General features: G+C 43.4%; 1 protein-coding gene across 1 annotated transcript; it reads left to right on the forward strand.

The window, feature by feature from the left end:
• Nucleotides 1-986: 986 nt before the first annotated feature.
• Nucleotides 987-18,515, forward strand: LOC139926470 (nectin 1b). Its single transcript, XM_078291042.1, has 8 exons — nt 987-1,050; nt 3,530-3,614; nt 3,805-3,921; nt 4,566-4,889; nt 5,754-6,083; nt 8,641-8,925; nt 10,465-10,566; nt 16,573-18,515. The coding sequence occupies exons 3-8, from the start codon at nt 3,852-3,854 to the stop codon at nt 16,575-16,577; spliced, it is 1,116 nt and encodes a 371-aa protein (XP_078147168.1). The 5' UTR covers nt 987-1,050; nt 3,530-3,614; nt 3,805-3,851; the 3' UTR covers nt 16,578-18,515.
• Nucleotides 18,516-18,720: the final 205 nt, after the last annotated feature.

The following is an 18,720-nucleotide window of genomic DNA, read 5'->3' on the forward strand; positions in this document are numbered from 1 at the left end:
CATGGAAGCCAAGAAGGGGAGTGAAGTGTGTGTGTGTGTGTGTGTGTGTGTGTGTGTGTGTGTGTGTGTGTGTGTGTGTGTGTGTGTGTATGTGTGTGTGTGTGTGTGTGTGTGTGTGTGTGCGTGTGTGTGTGCGTGTGTGTGTGTGCTCAAACACACATGCATGTGGGGGTCTGGGAGAGGAAGTGTGTCCATCTGATGAATGGGCATGTGCCTGAACTCAATTTTATACACTAATTGTAGTCTCCCATTCATTTCTAATGACCGGTCATTTTTGACCGGGAACACCACAGGTGTACAAAAGTTAAATAAAACACCCCAAATTTAATGAAAATTATCAAAATGTATTTTGTGTGTTCAGATGCCCTGTGTGGACAAAGTCATGGAACCTTATGACAATCAGATTAAATTAAAACTTGTAAATCGGTCAAATTCGACCGGAACACAACAGGAGGGTTAATTTACAACCTAGTGCACTATGATGGATCAATGAGACATCATCTTAAAAGAGTGATAATACAGCATTGACATCTGCTTCAAATAAACATAACATAACATAACATAACATAACATAACATAACATAACATAACACTTGTGCTCAGTAGAACACATGTGTGACAATCACCTTTTGGTGATATGCCACGCCCAAAACCACGCCCCCTTTTGGCCAATCGACATGAAAAGTTAATCAGTTCTTCCTTGGCCCATAACCAACCCTCATACCAAGTTTTGTGCAAATCCGTGCCCGACTTTTTGATATATCCTGCTAACAGACGGACAAACACACAGACGCAGATGCAGACATGAGCTCCATGGCGGAGGTAATGACAGCACTCAGCCAGTAGAGGTCAGTCTTGAGTTTTACTGAGGAAGAGTAGAGGCAGTTCAGTGGAGATCAGGGAAGGCAGAGCTCAGCACAGTCTCTCGAAGCCTCCTGTATGAACCATGGATTATTCTGTTACAGTTTCACATTACCTGTAACACAGGCTGCACCACAAATACTGAGAGCCAGCTTTGATTTGTACCAGCGGACTACTATCTGTCAACGGGTAAGTTGGATGGTGAAGTTTTCAATTCCTTGCTAAGTACTATTATGGCTTTGCAACAGCTTTTGAGATTACTGCATGGTTTTAATGGAGTTTTCAATTACTTTATGCTATTTTCATAGTCAGGGATGTAGTAGAGGGTAAACCCACCTAAAATCAGTGATCATCAACCTTTTTAGGGTGACATAAATCTTAAGGATGTAAATTCATAGTATATCAGAGAATGTAAAAGAAACGGGTCTAATTATATGAGAATCGGGTCTTTTAAGGGAAAACCTATGAATGAATACTTAACTCAGTACTTAAATGTAGCTGATTTTTGTTTATATCGGTGGCTGTTTGCCACATGATTATCCGCGTCATCGTTTATCCACCTTTTTATTTACCACTGCATCACCGACCTATCTTCTTCGATCTTTTTTTTAAAAGTTCGATCTACTGTATAAATCAATAATCTTACAGTGAAACTTTGAAGAAACAAGTTGAAGCTTCTTCCGCTCTTTGTTTTACATCCTTTCTTTTCAATATCTTAGTCATTGAAGAATACAACTTTGACACAAAATGCTTTCCTTGTTGCACCTATTATACACGTCTTTCTAAACTGGACAGATATTTTTATTTATTTTTTTTGCATGCAGTGTTCCAGGCTATTTAAAAACTATTCTTTAACACCTGTCTTTAGATTTATCACTGGATTTTATACCCCATGTATGCATAAAATGGTATTAGTGTGTCTCTTATGTGTCACTTTTTGTTATCAGCATTTCAGTATAATATTTTATCTATTGATTGTCATGATTATTTTTCCTGTAGTATGCCTGCCAACAGAAAGATTTACATCCACAGAAATTGAACTGATGATCTGCAGCAGCGTTTCTGTTCTCAGTGATCTACATGTGTGAAAGATCAGTTTTGTGCTTTTTCTTTACAACTTCTGTGTATTTGCCCTTGAGCAAAGCGCTTTACCTACAAAATATCAACAAACAGCAGAAGACTGTGTTTGTGAATAAGGCTGCAGCTAACGATTATTTGCATTATCGGTGAATCTATTGATTATTTCTTTGATTAATCATTTAGTCTATAAATTGTCAAATACAATAACAAATGCCCATCACAAGTTACCAGAGCCCAAATTGGTCTTTTTCTGGTCTTAAACTTGCTTACTTAGTCTGACAAGCAGCCAAAAAAAACAAAGTATTAATTTTATAATGATATGAAATGGAGAAAAGCAGCAAATCTTAGCATTTCTGAAGCTGTAACCAGCAAATGTTTGGTATTGGATAAATAACTAAAACGCTTAATTGATTATCAAAATTATAGTACATTTTCTGTCTAAGTGATTACTAATTGAGCAATTGATCGACTAATCATTCCAGCACATCCTTGAGTTGGTGAAGGCTGTGTTCCTCTGATTTAGAGTGAGTCAGCATCAGCTAACACCATACAGGCAGGGCAGATGTTTGGCTAAACCTGCTGGAGTTTCACTTCAAGTGTATAGTGCTGCTACAGCCATGATGATAACCTGCTGTCAGAGATCACTGCCATTTTTGTAGTGGGAAAAAGAGGAAAAGTGATTTAACCGTTGCCCAACAGAGGCAGGCGGCATGTTGGAAACCAGATGGTTGGCGCTGTAAAGCAGCAAATAAAACTCCCGCAAAGCTCTGAAGGCTGGACCCGGTCTGTCTTGCGGCTGATTCCGGTTTCTCTTTCCGATCAAAAGCCAGTTTATGTCTGACCCCTTGCTGTTTACACCTCTCCTGTCTGGGATTTGATGATGATCTGACCCTACTGGCATCTTATATCTCCTTCCTCTGCCTCTCCTAAACAAGTGCGTTTCCCGGCAAGGCAGACACAGGAGCTTTGCCACAAATGTGATTTTTATAGCCACTCAACCACTGGGCTCGGCTGGTGTCTGCACTCTCAGCACACACACACACACACACACACACACACACCATGCCTCCGTCAAACCCTTCCAGTGTCTTCGGATTGCATGTTGTGATCACTTTAATGACTAATATCCTCTCATCACATCTTGCATCATTATCTGGCCACTGTAATTTCTTTGCGGTCGGTACTCAGTAGTATTGATTTTGAAATCTCGGGGCCTGGCACTGTCTAGACATCAAAGTGGCTTGTATCGTTGCCAGATGATTATGGGTTTACCGGGGCCGGGTGCATGCTGTGGATTAACATGAAAACCCCCATTAGACCCCATGCAGGTGAGGTCTCTTGAATCAGCAGCTATTGTTGTTGATGCTGACACATTATATCACCATGGCAATCGCTTTTAAAACAAACTAGCTCTGGTCTCAATAGAGCAATGGGAGCAAACAAGCAAATTTAGCTATAGTTATTCATCATAAACAATTATTTTCAACCAGCCCTAAGCAGAGGGGTGTAATCTATTCTCTGGACTATAATGCTGAGATGATGCTGTCACTGCTCATGTCATCCTCTGGCTCCGTGTTTCCCATTACAGCAGCCAGTGTTGCCAGTAAGATGAGGCTGCCACTGTACTGACCAACAGCAATTCAACAAGTCACAACACTGGACAACTGACAGGGGTACGTCTGTGTTACGGCTTTGTGATCACACTTAATTCTTTGTCAATTCAGCATCTTATTCCAAGTGTTTACAGCCTTGAAGCCTGTGAGTCAAGTTACAGTCCACAAGTGCTTGGTGTGAGATTTCCCAATCAGATTTAAGATTTTAGTTTTTTTAGGGCTCGTGTTTCTGACAGTATTGGTCTTTGCAGCTGCAGCCTGGATGTGATACTGGGTGAGGGAGAGAGTCGGTCTGCGATGTGTGGATCCGCCCTGCCCCTGTGTCTGCTGCTCTGGATAGTGGGACTGACTGTCTCCAGAACGCAAGGTGCCTTTATTATGCTTAGCATCCTTATCTTACTTCATTACATAAATGATTCATTGGCTCACTGATTATTTGATTGGTGTATTCTTTAAATTAAATCGACTGTAGCTCCATTTCAGGTGTTCTTAGTTGACTTTAAAGCTGCACTAGGTCATTTTGCACGGTGGCGGCCACAAATGGCAGCGAGAGGAAACTGTGTCAAGTAACATGACATCATCGTGACATCATGTTTACCAAGCCAGTCTGTGATGCTTTATACTGCAGGATAACAAACAGATGAGAGAGATGTAATGTTGGTGAGTCCAGCTTTCTCTGGACGGAGCGCTGCTCACTGCTGTTTAGAAGACAGTTTGGATTTCAGTTTTAAAATTCAATTTGTTGCTTCCTGTGGGTGGAGAAGTGACCGTACCAACACCAGAGTTTTATTTGGGCAAATAGAGCAAATCGACATTGTCTCAATTAGTAGAGATGGGATGCTCTTCTCTATTTCAGCCCCATGGGTGTGTTTTCACATAAAACATCTTGCCCAGTGCAGCTTTAAAACGTCAAGCTCTCCTCACTTCTTTGAAATTGATATGCAAACACGTAACCACATGACATGATGGATACCAATTACCGACTCTGCTGCCTGCGCATGTGTGTGCCAGGCGAGGTCATAGCTCCTGCCAGTCTGCGTGCCACGGCGGGTCATCCCTTCACGCTCGGCTGTAACATCACCATGGGAACGCACGACACCGTCCGGCAGGTGCGCTGGCTCAACATGCGCGACCAGGTGCTGCTGGCGTATCAGCCGGGCGCGCCGGTCCGCATCACCGAGCGGCAGCCCGACGTGGAGCTCACCCCGTCCCACAACGACTCCAGCTCCATCACCATCAAGAGGGTGCGGCCGGACAACGAGGGCTGCTACCGCTGCGTCTTCGATGTTTACCCCAGCGGGACGCAAGAAGGACAGACCTGTCTCAGCATCACAGGTGAGCTCGGCTTTTCTGAATCTAGCAGCTGCTGAAGAGCAAGACACTTCCACTCCAGGAGTACTGTTCATATTATTATTTTCTTATTCTTATTATGAATTAGAGAACCCCTAACAATAGAACAGTTTTGTGTCTGTTGTTAGTCCAGATGCTTTAATCCAGGCACTTCCAAACCCCAGCTTGTCTTCAGTAAGCTGTTTGAGTGCTGCAGCTCACGTGACATTTGAACTTTTGTTCTTTATTCATTGAAGACAAAGACTCCTACAAGTGTGTTTACATTTGGAAGCAAGCCATGTAGTTTCTAAGCAGCTCAGCTGTTTCTCCATCTCTGACCTGGCAACTTGTCATGAGCAGGGTCACAGAGAATGTTTGTGTGGCTCACCAGTCCCCAGAATGCCTTGTGAAACAGGAAGTAGTAGAGGCAAAGTCAAAGCTCGCCCACCCAGCCAGCCACGGTGCATCCTGTTGTTACCACTGAACACACACACGTGCACACACATTTGCACACACATTTGCACACACACACACTCCCCTTTGATTACTACCAGACCCCTCCTTGTTACCCGTGCTCCAACACATAATGAATAGTCCTGTAAAGTTTTTAATTGTATACATTTTGATGCGTTTGTACATTCCAAATTCTTGTCTGACGCCAGCACAAATGAATCCAATATCTGTACCTGCTGCTCACATACATGTAACATCCAACCACGCTTTCACATACGGCCTTCTCTGTCTTTACAGTAGCTGTTGATATGGGCAGCACATCCAGCAGCAGTACAAAGAAAAATAGTGGTGGTATAATTAGGATTAGCTGTGAGCGCGAACGGTTCCTCTTATCTGGTTTTTCCGCCTCTGTCCCAGGGAAAGTGGGCACGGACGGCAACAAGACGGCGGTGAGCGGGAAGCCGGCCACCCTGTCCTGCTGGTACAGCCTGCCGGAGAGGGTGCGACAGGTGCTGTGGAGGAAGACGGCCGAGCAGGGCGACACGGCCAGCGTGGCGTCCTACGCCGCGCGCGGCCAGCCCGCCGTGGAGGAGGCCTTCCGCGGCCGGGTGAGCCTGAGCCGCTCCCTGGGCGACACGCAGCTGACCGTCCAGCGGGTCAGCACCGAGGACGAGGCCTGCTACACCTGCGAGTTCCACACCTTCCCAGAAGGCACCAGGAGCGCCACCGCATGCCTCTCTGTGTATGGTGAGTCTGGTCTTCTTTCTGTCTTTCCTTTCTGTCTTTCCAAACTTTGTTTATTTTGAGTTTTCCACACATGAATCAACAATACAAGAGCACTCATACTTTTTCTTTCTTTCTTTCCTTCTTTCCTTCTTTCTTTCTTTCTTTCTTTCTTTCTTTCCTTCTTTCTTTCTTCCTTCCTCCCTCCCTTCCTCCCTTCCTTCCTAGGATCTCTTTACGCCCAGGTAGACTAACCTTTCGAGAGAACACACTAATAAAAAAGTACAAATATACAAAAACAGCTTCCCTAGATGCTCCATGGACAAAATCATCATTCTACAAAAACTGTGTAATACTAAATTTAAACCCAGTGATCACTGACCATAAGTTTTAGGTACCAAGTAGCTTTAGGAGGCACCAAGTAGCTTTAGGAGGCTTACTCCATCAAGATGCCTCTCGATAAGAGGTTTGCTTGCCACATACATGTGTGAATCTTAGGATAACATTCTTTGAACTGCATGTATCCTTGAACAGGATGTTGAACATCCGACCTGCTCACTCATCGTAAGCCGCTCTGGATATGAGCCGAAGCTAAATGCCTTAAATGCAAACTAAATGTAATGGTGAGTGTATGGAGACTGATGGTTCTTTGGAGAGGCGCTTACAGTAAATTGGGATCCTGTTGTTGTTTTGGATCAAGAATTTGTGGGTGATGAGATAGATTTGGCTCCATTTTTATTTGTAATTTGCATCATGGTGAGACAATTTAAACACCTAAGAACAAAAATAAGTCTGTGAAGAGGAAAATCTGTCTTATGAACTTACAAAAGGTGAACATAGAGATCTTTCTATTACCAGACTACATGCATTCTGTGTATTTTCTCCTCCCTGGGTCATTTAAGGGCCACGCGCTTTGACACTGTGGATCTTTTCTAATTATTTTCCGGATGGTCTTGACACAAACTGGTGATATACTTGAGAGGCTGAGAGGAAATGTTGTGAGTCAATGAGGTGTGTGTTCCTGCCTGTGAGTGTGTGCGTGCACTCGTCCTACATTTAGCACAGGAAAGGGAAGCACCGCGTGTAAAGAAAGCGCTGGCGGCCCCGCGGTGAGAGTTACTGGAGTGGGTCATTAAACGACCGTCCTGACCCGCTCTGGAGACTCACCGCTGCGCTTTACGTCCCTTCCCACTACTTAACCCCGTCCCCTTTTTCCCTCTCAGTGCCGCTACTGTGCTGCGGAGCTGCGAACCACAGTGTTTGCTCAATGTCGTTCATGCCGGTCCGACAAAAGCTTCACCTCCAAGTGATTTTTACTCAGTCTTACAAGTCCCAAGTGTGTGAAAAACGTCCCGAAAGTGTGACCGGCTGTTGATCTTCCTCTGAGTGTGTGTGTGTGTGTGTGTGTGTGTGTGTGTGTGTGTGTGTGTTGGGAGTGATAATGTTGGCAGAGGGAGGGGTGTCATTGAGGGGAAAGGGGTGATTAATTTGGGTGAAAGCCCGGGGGATGAGTGGCTCACTGTTTCCCTAGACACAAAGCTTCTGTGTGTGTGTGTGTGTGTGTGTGTGCGTGCGTGCGTATGCTTATGCATACTTCTCCTTGCCCTGCTAAACAAGCTTTGCTTTTGTCTACCCTGACAGAACCAAAGATCCACACACACACACACACACACTCTCTCTCACACACACACACATACACACACAGAAAGTAAAAGCTGCTCTTCCTCTGTTCTCTGTCTATAGCAGAGTTTTGTTTCCAGGCCAGCCAGTCAGGGAAGGACATGTGTCTTTGTGTCCGAGGGACGGAGAGATTGACCGGCGGTGCGCTCTGTCTCTCCATCTCTGTCATGCCGTCACGTCTGTTGTCTGCAGGCAGCGCGCTCGGACAGACTAAATGGACGACAGGATCAGAAAGGAAATGCAACAAAAGATCAATATTAAAAATGACAGTTGAGAGAATAACAATACTCATTAGACACGTGCGGTGCCCAAAATTCGTAACTCATTGCAATTGGATTGAAAAGTTGAATTTATTTTTATAGTTCCGCCAAATTCTAGACCAGATCTGATGCTGTAATTCAAGAAATATTCGTTTTTTACTGTATTGCTTTTATGCATAAATATGTTGGATGCCACTTGGTATATCACCTGTCGTATTGTTATTGTAATAATGATAATAAACTTAATAAACTTTATTTAGAGAGCACTTTAACCAAAGTTACAAAGTGCTTCACAACAAACTACAAGTGCAAGGAATAAAACATGTAGTGCAAATAAATACATAATGCACTGTAAAAACACATACACAAACAAATGACAATAAATAAACAAAAATACATAAAAAAATTTAAATTCAATAATAAATGAGGCATCTTGGCTTAAAGCAGGATTAAAGGTAAGCTTTTCGCTAAAAGTACGTTTTAAGAGTGAAATGACAGGCTAGCTAAGTCGTATTGTTGTCCAGTATACTTCACAGCACCTGTACTAAAAATGAATGCACACCTGGAATTGCCACGCATAAAAGCAGTCATCAAATGTAAACACCGAAGTCTTTCCGTAACATTTGTTTCCCCTCCTACAGTTTTGCCCAAACCAGAGGTGACCTATGTGACCTTGTCCTCGGGCGTCATCGAGGCCAACTGCAGCGCCCAGTCCCGTCCGGCGGCAGAGATCATGTGGAACGTGGGGGGGGACAACCGGACGCTGGGACCGCCCGTCACCTCCGCCTACGAGCAGGGGGACGGCACCACGCTGGTGACGAGCACGCTGCTCCTCCAATCAGGGCTGCTCAGTGAGCTGTCCGTCAAGTGCATCGTGCATCACCAGGGCCTGGAGAAACCCGTCACCGTGTCCCTCAATACGAGTGGTGAGGAGCTCAGATGTGTGTTGTTCTAATGGGAGAAATGTCCGACCACAACCTAAAGTCTCTCAGCACTAATGGTGTTGGGCTCTGCTATATGTTATATATGTTTATTACACCGCTTTGTTGAATTCTCAGTTCTGATTGGCTGTACCTGCATAACAGATATCTTATCGTATCGTAAGTCCGTTTCCATTTTGTTGATTTCTAACCAAATCAGCTCGCTACACCCTGTGCCAAAAAAACGTTACTCCTCCATTTTTTTGCGGAAGGTTGTAAATTAGCTTGAAATAAAATTATTTTAAATCAATATTGCGTATCAAATGTCCAGGGTGCCGGTCATTATTCATAGTATTCTGTTACATAATCACACGGCCATGTTGGTAGGAAAATAACAGGTGATTGTAATGAATTAACAGGTGATTATAATCAAATTACAGCCATTGAGTTGTGTGTATGGAAAAGCACCATACTGGTAGAAAATGCATGAGACACCATAGGAATAATATGAATATGAAAATTAGCCGCTTCATGGCGATCAAGACCCTGATCCACTTCCAGTTGCGGTCTTCAATCAGCGTGTCAGGGATTATTTTGCAGTAAGGACCGGCTCGGTAGATTAAACCTTACATATGTCAAAACCTTTACAGAGCCAGTGGGATGAAATTGTATGTATTGGTGTAACAGAATGATCTGAGACCATTTCTCCTCTATGAGACTAAAAACACTGGGTGTCTAGAGGTTAGAGAAGTGGGCTTGTGACCCTGAAAGTTGTCGGTTCAAATAACGTTCTCCCACGACCGGCGAGATGCCCCTTGACTAAAATACTCGACCCCCAGTTGCTCCAGTGAAGCTGCTCAGTGGCCAAAAGTAGAAGATTCACTCAGCAGATCTCAGTGTGTTTATCTGTATGAATTTGTATTGCCTTCCCTGGAGAAATAAAACATTTAATTAAAAAAAGAAACGGCAATAAGCCAAGAAGAAGTGATAGTGATCTGCTGGTGATATCAGGGCCTGTCCTGTCTCGGGCCAAGCCTCTTCTTCCCAATATTACCTCTGTCAATCTGATGATGCATGGGTAACATCATGTGCCTGTCAGGAATGGAAGTAATACATGATAGGTCATCATTTTTGGCAAAACTACCCACCTGCATTGCCTCAAAATGTAGCCAAAATGAGTTTAATCAGTGTTACAGTTACACAGCAACGCCCATTCTCGTCCTTCTTCCATTTAGTGCTGAGGTGCAGTGAAATGAAGGGTTTTGTTTCCACACGTGTATTCTCAGCTATTTTAGTCCGGGGTAATTATGGCTGCTTTGAAGGAGCACTAAATCCTGTCATGTTACAGTATACGGGAAAAGAGTACAGTTACTTACCTCATGAGAAAAGCCTTATTCTCAAACCACATCGCCTCACATGTTTTGTCCAGATGCCACACATTTCACAACATAGTTCTAGAACATATACAGTATTGTGAACTGAAAGTGTGTGTGTGTGTGTGTGTGTGTGTGTGTGTGTGTGTGCGTGTGTGTGTGTGTGCTGCAGTGGGTCCAGCCATGATTGTCCTCATCTCCTTGTGCGGTGTGGCAGCAATCCTCCTGCTGTGCCTGTGTGTGTGTCTCTGCAAGTGCTTCATCTGTACCAGCGGTGAGTACCAAACTCTTCAGCTTCAGTTCCCTTTCTCAAATGTCTAATTCATTTAAAAATCCTCACTACTGTTCCTGTTCCCACTGGTTAAGGTGTTATTTCACTACACTTAAGGATTTAAGGTGTTTCGGTATACTAAGAGAAAAAATCCACCCTAAAACTTCACTTCAACACTGTTATAAAACAGCTATTAGTGATGTACCTTGCATTTCTGGGCCCATTTTGTTGTTTGATGGTTTTTTTTATTCCCGCAAATACCTCGCCAAATGTAGATGATGTGATGTCATGTCGGTACATTTCCAATACATTTCTTGCAGCCACAAGACAGGTTGCGTTTTGAGTAGGAGGCGTTACTCTCACTTCTTCTTGATTCGATCGGAAAAACTCTCACTCTCTTGTTGCTATCGCTATCGCTATGACTCTCTCCACCTACACATAAAACCCACAGCTGAATACAACATCTGTCCTCTGGGGGTTGTTGAAAGGCATTCTGGGAAACGTAGGAAATCACTAACTGGAGTAGGTGTAGACGAGGCAGGTTGAGGGAAAGTGGGCTCACCAAAAGGAATAAATTATAACACTTCTAATAATAACTCCTGGAATACACTGAAAATCACAGATTGATGATATCTAACGGTGTAAGAGGATCTGAGGGGGGGGGGGGATTTTCCTTTAAGGTCGCTGTTTCGAAGCCCCCCAGCCGGCTGGGAAAACGTGGGTGGGGAAAGTGAATGAGAAACACTCTCTCATGCCTCAACAACCCCTGTTATGGTTTGAGGAAGCCCCTAACTGCTCCAGTGAAGCTGCTCAGCGTCCAACAGCAGAAGACCGTGGACTGAATGTGTGTGAAACTGTATGAATGTGAAGCAGAGCGTTGCTGAAGAAGCGCATGTGTGCTCAGTCGGCCTTCCCTGGATAAATAAAGGTTGATTTCACTCTAAAAATGAGCAACAGCATCTGAAAAAACAGATTATGTAGTACTTCTCTGGGCGTTATGTGATCTGTGTTACAGGAAAAACACTCCTCAGCTGATAATGCAGCAGCTATGTTGTGACCTATTGCGTTGGCCAAGTTTTGAGTGCCTCTTGTCATTGCTGTGATTGTGACCAACTGTTGCTGCTTCGCACGGTCTCTATGGAAACAGATTCCTTTAGTACATAATATGATCTTTTAGGATTTCGTTTTCGGAGAACATCCCACAGTGCTTTTAAGAATTTGTTAAGGGGAAATGGTTTTGGGAAATACAGACAAACTATTCCGAGAAAATCTCAGAGGAAGTGAGTAGAAGTAGATTTGTATGTCGGTGCCAAATGAGTGGTGTTGGTGAGAGTCACATCAAATCACGAAAAATCTCACATTTGTCTGAAAACTCGAACGGGCAACACAGCATCTTTCCACACAGAGGTGGGACTGACGCTCCACAGGAAGGTGTGTCAACATCACTCCCTTGACTCCCGTTAACACCTTTCCCACAATCCCTCTCTGATTTGCTGGAAGCGCCGTGGAAACAGTCTGGCATGTGGATAACTGCCCACTTCCCCTTTAAAATAAATTTTCTCCGTCCGTGTCGCCCACCAAGGAGACGCAGGGAAAACAAACCTGTCGCGCCGATGACAGCGGATTTGGCCAGCGCCGGTATTTCTGTTGGCCAAAGAAGAGTTGTGCCAGTCAGTAAAGGAAGAAAAACAAAGGTTGTAGCTTATGAGTCAAGGTCAGCACGGTCCCACGGGTGCTGGCTTTTTGGCAAGGGTGGCGTCCCGGCCTCACTGCATGTCACGTTCACAAGCATTAAGGTATCATGTAGGTTTAACACAGGTTTATTGTCTCCTGGTGTCACATGCACCGACAAAAATCAAACGAGAAGGTACTAACTGTAATGATAAGGGCTTGAATTGATTTGTCATACCTTTAATAAGGCTTATAAGGCTTTTGCATACAGTTCCAAACACTCATTGGTGCACTTATGGCTGGATGGGCTTACTTAAAAATCGGCATGCTCTGGTTATACATTGCATTTTTTGAGTTGATGAAAGCAGTGGACCTCAATCAGAAGCTCAAACCCACAGATGAATCAGAGTTTCCTTTTTACTTTTGCTCCTCCTTGTCTGTGTTTTCTTAGGCGATAAGAAAGTCAAGGGCAGATACACCCATCGTCCTGATGTCGTAAAAATGGAGATCCACTGGCGCTTCACTTCACAATGCAAACTTCTCCTTAATTCCTATTTTCCTCGTCACTCTATCACAAGTTCCAAAAGCAACATTCGCCCACATTGGTCACACACACACAAAGAAAGTCTTAATCATGCCGTTGATTTAAGAGTTTGTGTTTCTCACATCCCCTTAAAGACAAACTTATCTCATGGTACAGTCAGGGACACTCTTGACAGCTCAAGTACTATGTTTGCATGTCTGAATTATAGCATTGTGTTGGACCCATACTTGCATAAGTGTCTGCCAAATGTCAGCGTGGGATAACTTGAATACTTTGCAGCTGTGTCACGGCAAACGACTGTGACAGATAGTCTGTATCAGAAATAGATTCGGAGCTACTGTGGGCTCGAGACCACTACTATTCTTTTGTCAAACAATGCTAGAATTTAACATTTTTGTCATTCTTCGTGATACATCTCCTTTCCCTCTCCTCTCTTGAGTCTCGCTACCTCCTCTCACCTCCTGAGTCTCCTCATTTCTCGACTCCTGTGGATCCTGAGCAGAATAACAAGTGGTTTTGCTGATTGTCTGGAGTTAGCACCCAGAAGAAAAGGCCCTGTCTCCCTGTTTAATCCTGCGGACTGCGGGGGGACGAGGGGGAACAGAGCCCGAAGCTGACAGCCTGCCCAGTAGATAACAACGCCCCTCTCACACTGTACTGTACACACACACACACTAACACACACACACACACATTTCCTAGCCTTGGCTGAGATGTGTCATTACCGGACTCATCAAGGGGTCAGAGGAGGAAGACAGGCTTTGACTGTGATGGGATTCAGATTGTGGTTTGGGGAGAGAGGGAGCTCTAGCTGTGATGCAATGTGTCTCAGGTCCTCTGTCCTTACATGCCCTGACATTGATTTCTGTATTTCATTTTGTACACCTAGTCTATATGTGTAGTTGGTGCAAAGGTTGTTAATGCTGGAAACACACTAGAGGACAGATTTCACAGATTTCTTTGTCTCTTAGTTGTAAATATGGTCACACTAGACGATCAGGCAAAGACGGGGCATCACATACTTCGCGCTAAAATTGATATTATCCTGCTGGCACGTCAGGACCTCTAATCTCACAGGAACTCACACTGCATTAATGTAGACATCAATGCAACGTGCAGGAAAAAAAAAATCAAAGAAAACACAGAAGGAGAATTTTTCGGTAAAGTCGTGGCTGGAAAGACGCAGTCAGTGTGGGCTGTGTTGTGGCGAGAACTGGAAGTGCGTAGGCTTTATCAGAAAAAAGCAAGTTAGCTAGGCTGGTAATTTACATTCGCTGTAGGACAGGGTTTCACACAGTTTTTAATTTCAAGGGCCTTAAATAGGTACACATTATGATCGTTCATTTAACTTTTTAATATAAGACTTCCACCTCACTGTAAACTCAGTTTTACTGGGCACTGATCCCTTCAAAGCACAAGACTTGTTCAAGATCCTGCAGATGTGTTTGGTTGTAGATATCAAACATTTTTGACATTATCAGGGCGGCTCAGATCAGACTGCAAGTTGTTTCCGGTGGTTAGGACTGGATCTATCTCACACTACCAGATAATGTTTCCGGTCCCACCATCGGTTCCAAGTAAGCCGATCAGGATCTCCCCTCCGATTGTGAGGATGGGTAAATCTGGTGTAAATCTGCCTGAAAATCCTCTAGTGTGTAGCAGCCGCTGGAAGGCAAAACTCTATCACAACAAATGCTTGAATTTCATTTCGATGTTCGTCTGTCTGAGATGTTGAAATACAGACACCCAGCGTGGACGGGCTGAAGAGTTGTGATGTCTGCGGCCAGCGTGGGACCGCAAGTAGGCTTCTGTGGTTCCTCCTGAATCAGTGGGTGGACACGGCCTCTCCTCGCTTCAAACACAGCTGGGAAACAGGGCAGAGGTCTGAGGTTATTCCAGTAAAATGCTGCTGGTCTATTTGTGTCTCCACTGTGTATTTTGTATAATTTGTGGCGTGGTGGGGTGGAGATGTACAGGCTATAAGGTGCGGTGGCAGCTACAAGGCGTAGAGGCAGGAAGCTGACCACAGATAAGTACTCTTTCTTTTTTATGACAGAGAATGTTTTCTGGGGCACCTTTCAATCTGTAACACCACAGGAAACGAGGGGGAGTGACCGCATCCGGTCCGGCACACAAACACGCTCGGCCCTAACCTCATTGTGACGGCAGTACGGAGACGCGACCTTGATTTTTACTAAGAGATTAGAAGAAAAAAGGGTTTGAGAAAGAAAGAGAACATTACAGACGTGCCATGATGATATCTTAAGAGTTGACCAGCCAACACACCAACTTGGCAACATGATGAAAGATCCTACGTCTGTGCTGTTAGGAGACACCTGCTGGTTGCTACACTGCAAAAATATCCATCTTAAAACGTCATTTAGTCTAGTATTTCACTTTTAAAATCCTTAAAACAAGTGAAAACAATATCTGCCAGTGGGGTAAGATTAATTTACAGGCAATGTCCCACTGGAGCTGTGACACAAAAAGTTCTGGGGGTTAACTGTCAACAACACAACTGTCAACAACTAGTGATATCTCCACTTTTCAAAAACATTTTTGGAGACAGCAGTGTTGATTGATTTTCAGGTGCTGTGTCACAAGCTACCATAAGTCAACGTGGCTCTCATTGGCTCAGGCTACCCGTTTACTGGTACAGACGTTTTTCGAGGGAACCACCACTAAATCACTCACATTGCTGCCACATGTACACTGAGGTGCGGTAGGCTCTTAATTATGGCTGTGGAATTCCTGCAATGTTTCATTATTTTGTGCATGTGGTCTTTTGGCTCTGAGTGGGTGTTTGGAGAGAGTGTGTGTGTGTGTGTTTGCATCTGCGTGTGCACAGACGTGTATGTGCATGTCATTCTGTGTGACTATACAATCCAGTGTGTAATATACAGTATATCAAGTAAACACGACCCATTGCCATGGTGTTGCCTAGAGTAACCCTCAGTCTTGACTGGGCGTTCCTGTAGAGACAAACAGTTTCTGTATTTTGCCTTGATGATGAAGTTTTTTTTCAAACGGTATGCTCCATCAAGAGTGGGTTATAAAAACAAACTAATTTCAATTATTGAGGCAAATCAATACACCAACAAGCAAGGGAGCAGCGAGCTAACATTCCTAAGATTTATGAATAATTATAATTAAGGTTGGGAACATAAATAATAATAGAGATTTCTCTATTGATTTTTAATGTCAGATTTCCTTTTTTGTTTCTAAGATATAGAAACAACCTGAAAAATAAACCTGGCTCAGCTTTATTGAATTAATTATATTTCATTTTTGAAACATATGAATTTACAGGCCATACTAAAAACCACAAACAACTTTTTATTACTAAAAGATCCTTCTTCTTACTTTGGATCATGCAACGCAGTGTATGCTCAAGTGTTAGCATGGAGCACCGGAGTGATCAATCTACCGGGGACACAAGGATGATTTTGATGTCTTCGCTCTCGTCACTTATATGTTGACCAGTGGACCAATTTCCCAAACCCTTGGTGTATTCCTTTAACACACAAAGTGTTTGCCCTTGCACTGATGAAATCTCAAGGACGTCTGTCAGGAAAAGGGCGTCACTGCCTGGCAGGACATGCTAGCAAGGAAGGGCTGGATGCATGTGATTGGCACAAAATGGGACATAAAATGCTGTGGAAACTTTCTAGTCATAAGTGGTGGTCTTGGAACAAAGCTGGGGTGTTATTGAGCAACTAACTGATTGACTCTCTCTCTCTCTCTCTCTCTCTCTCTCTCTGTTTCTCTGTTTCTCTCCCCCTCCCTCGGTCCAGACTAGCTGATCCAGCCCGGCGGCCATGCCTGCTTTGATGAGAGTCCAGCCGAGCTCTCAGCCTGACCTAGCTGCTCACCACCATGCCCTCTGGCTCACTGTAGACAGGCACAAAGGACGGGAACAGAGCGATTACAGTTGATCAAACATGGGTGGTTCTGCTTCCCAGAGCTGGGAAGACATGCTACTGTGGACACAAATCTCTCCGCCATTTATTACCATGTAAACAGAACTAAAAACACGTTTTTTATTCACGCTAGATACGGCACATACAGTAGAAGTTGCTTTGAAGATGAATGAAGTCAGTGCGTGAGGAATATAGGCTTTGCAGTTACACTACAAGTCTCCTAGCAACCATGTCTGGTGACATCATGGAGGTCCAGTGGAGAAATAGCACAACAACCAGGCTAGAAAAGGAGAAACACCCAAAAACGATTGAGGTGTCAATTCAGTCATGTTATAAGTAAAAGTAAATAGTCTGATAAGATACTTTTTTTTTTTTTACTGTGACACTGTCTTGTGTTTAGCCCTAGTCTCTACTCAAAAATACTGACTCAGCTCAGTCAGCTCAGTTAACCCGAACAAACTTGGTTTTTGGCTAGCTAACTAGTTAGCAGGCCAATTTAGCAAAGCAACCAATGTAACATGCATGTACTACCACCACCAATAACACTAGCTTCTGGATATGTTAGCTAGTCCTCAAATCAGACGTTTACAACACAACAGTGTTGGTTATAGCTGCTACCTAACAATTATCTAAATACAAAATTGAGATGAATCAGTGAGGAAATAATCAGTTCCTTGTCAAAAACAGCAGAGAAAATAACCATGTCTATTTAATTCTTTTAAGACGGCCAAGTTGTACGTTTAGGAACACAATCGATTCTCAGTCCAGGAGCAGAGGACCTCCAATATGGCCGCCAGAGGGTGTGTCACGTCAACCTCACCGTTGCCAGTGAGACAAGCCTTAGAACTTCTTGTAAAATGTAAAATAGAGAATTATAATTAAAAGAGCAGCAAACAAGGAGAGATAGGCTGATTTAGGCTTATTTGAAGCTGCTGTGTTGGTGCTGTCCACCAGTAGCCTTCATATACCCAGTGGGTAACACTGCCCAGATGACTCCTTTGTGGATAAACCCTGCCTTGTGAATCACAGTTTGTGGATGTGTCTGTGCGTGTGTTTGTTCATGTATATGTTAGAGAGAAAGATGTGTATGTGCATATTGTGTGTGTGTGTGTGCGTGTGCGTGTGTGTGTGTGTGTGTTTGCTTGCTACGATGTAAAGTATTTCATTCTGACTGACAGCACTGAACTGTAGGGAGCACCAGTGTTAAAGTTTAACTTTCTTTTTGCAGACTTGGGAAAATATTAATATCATGTTATGTACCATGTACAGTATAGCTCCTTCTGTATAGCTCATTTATAAGAACAAATATTATGTTATTTTAATGATAATAAAACATAGCCGTCGGTAGTAGTGGATGGTTACAACACTACAGTAGTTCTCTGAGTGAAGAGACGATCATTCGGAGACGATGTTCCAGTCAAGTCAGTTATCCGTATATCAAGACTGTTATAAGGTTTAAGTCTTGATAAATGCCTAAAATTTAAATGTAAACTCAGTGTTCACAGCCTAGATACTAAAGCAACTTCAAAACAAGAATGGAAAGTTACTCTGTTCCTTTATGATGTACACTATCAAATGTCATACTGTGTAACCTTCTGACAGTTTTTTCTTTTCAGTTTAATAATCTCATCTCCAATATCAACAGTGTTACAGCAGTATTCACGTTTTTAGTGTCTAGAGGAGTTGATGAAGAGTTTCTAGTGTAGGCTACTAGTGCTGAGGAGATGAAGGGATCTGACATGAGTTAACGGTGAAGAGATCAATGTGGATTTACTGGGCTGTTGCACAAGCTGGAACAAATAAAACCTGGGACTTTACCTGCAGCTGTTTCACTGTTTATTTATTGCTTGGATAGATAGAGATAGATAGATCATGGCTATAAAAAATCAGCAAATTATACCAACTTGCATTCCTCCCTGGGGTTGAATGTGTAAGATATATTTACAGGCCTACACATATATTCACCATCCACACCTACTCTTACAAAATGATTGATGGCACAAAATAAAACTTAATTATGTT

Source organism: Centroberyx gerrardi, chromosome 21, assembly GCF_048128805.1.
Source record: "Centroberyx gerrardi isolate f3 chromosome 21, fCenGer3.hap1.cur.20231027, whole genome shotgun sequence".
NCBI lineage: Eukaryota > Metazoa > Chordata > Actinopteri > Beryciformes > Berycidae > Centroberyx > Centroberyx gerrardi.

Coding starts and splice junctions, on each gene's coding strand:
- LOC139926470 (XM_078291042.1), top strand. CDS start 3,852: ATGTGTGGATCCGCCCTGCCCCTGTGTCTGCTGCTCTGGATAGTGGGA. Junction 6,084..8,640: donor CGCATGCCTCTCTGTGTATG/GTGAGTCTGGTC, acceptor CCCCTCCTACAG/TTTTGCCCAAACCAGAGGTG. Junction 8,926..10,464: donor CGTGTCCCTCAATACGAGTG/GTGAGGAGCTCA, acceptor TGTGTGCTGCAG/TGGGTCCAGCCATGATTGTC.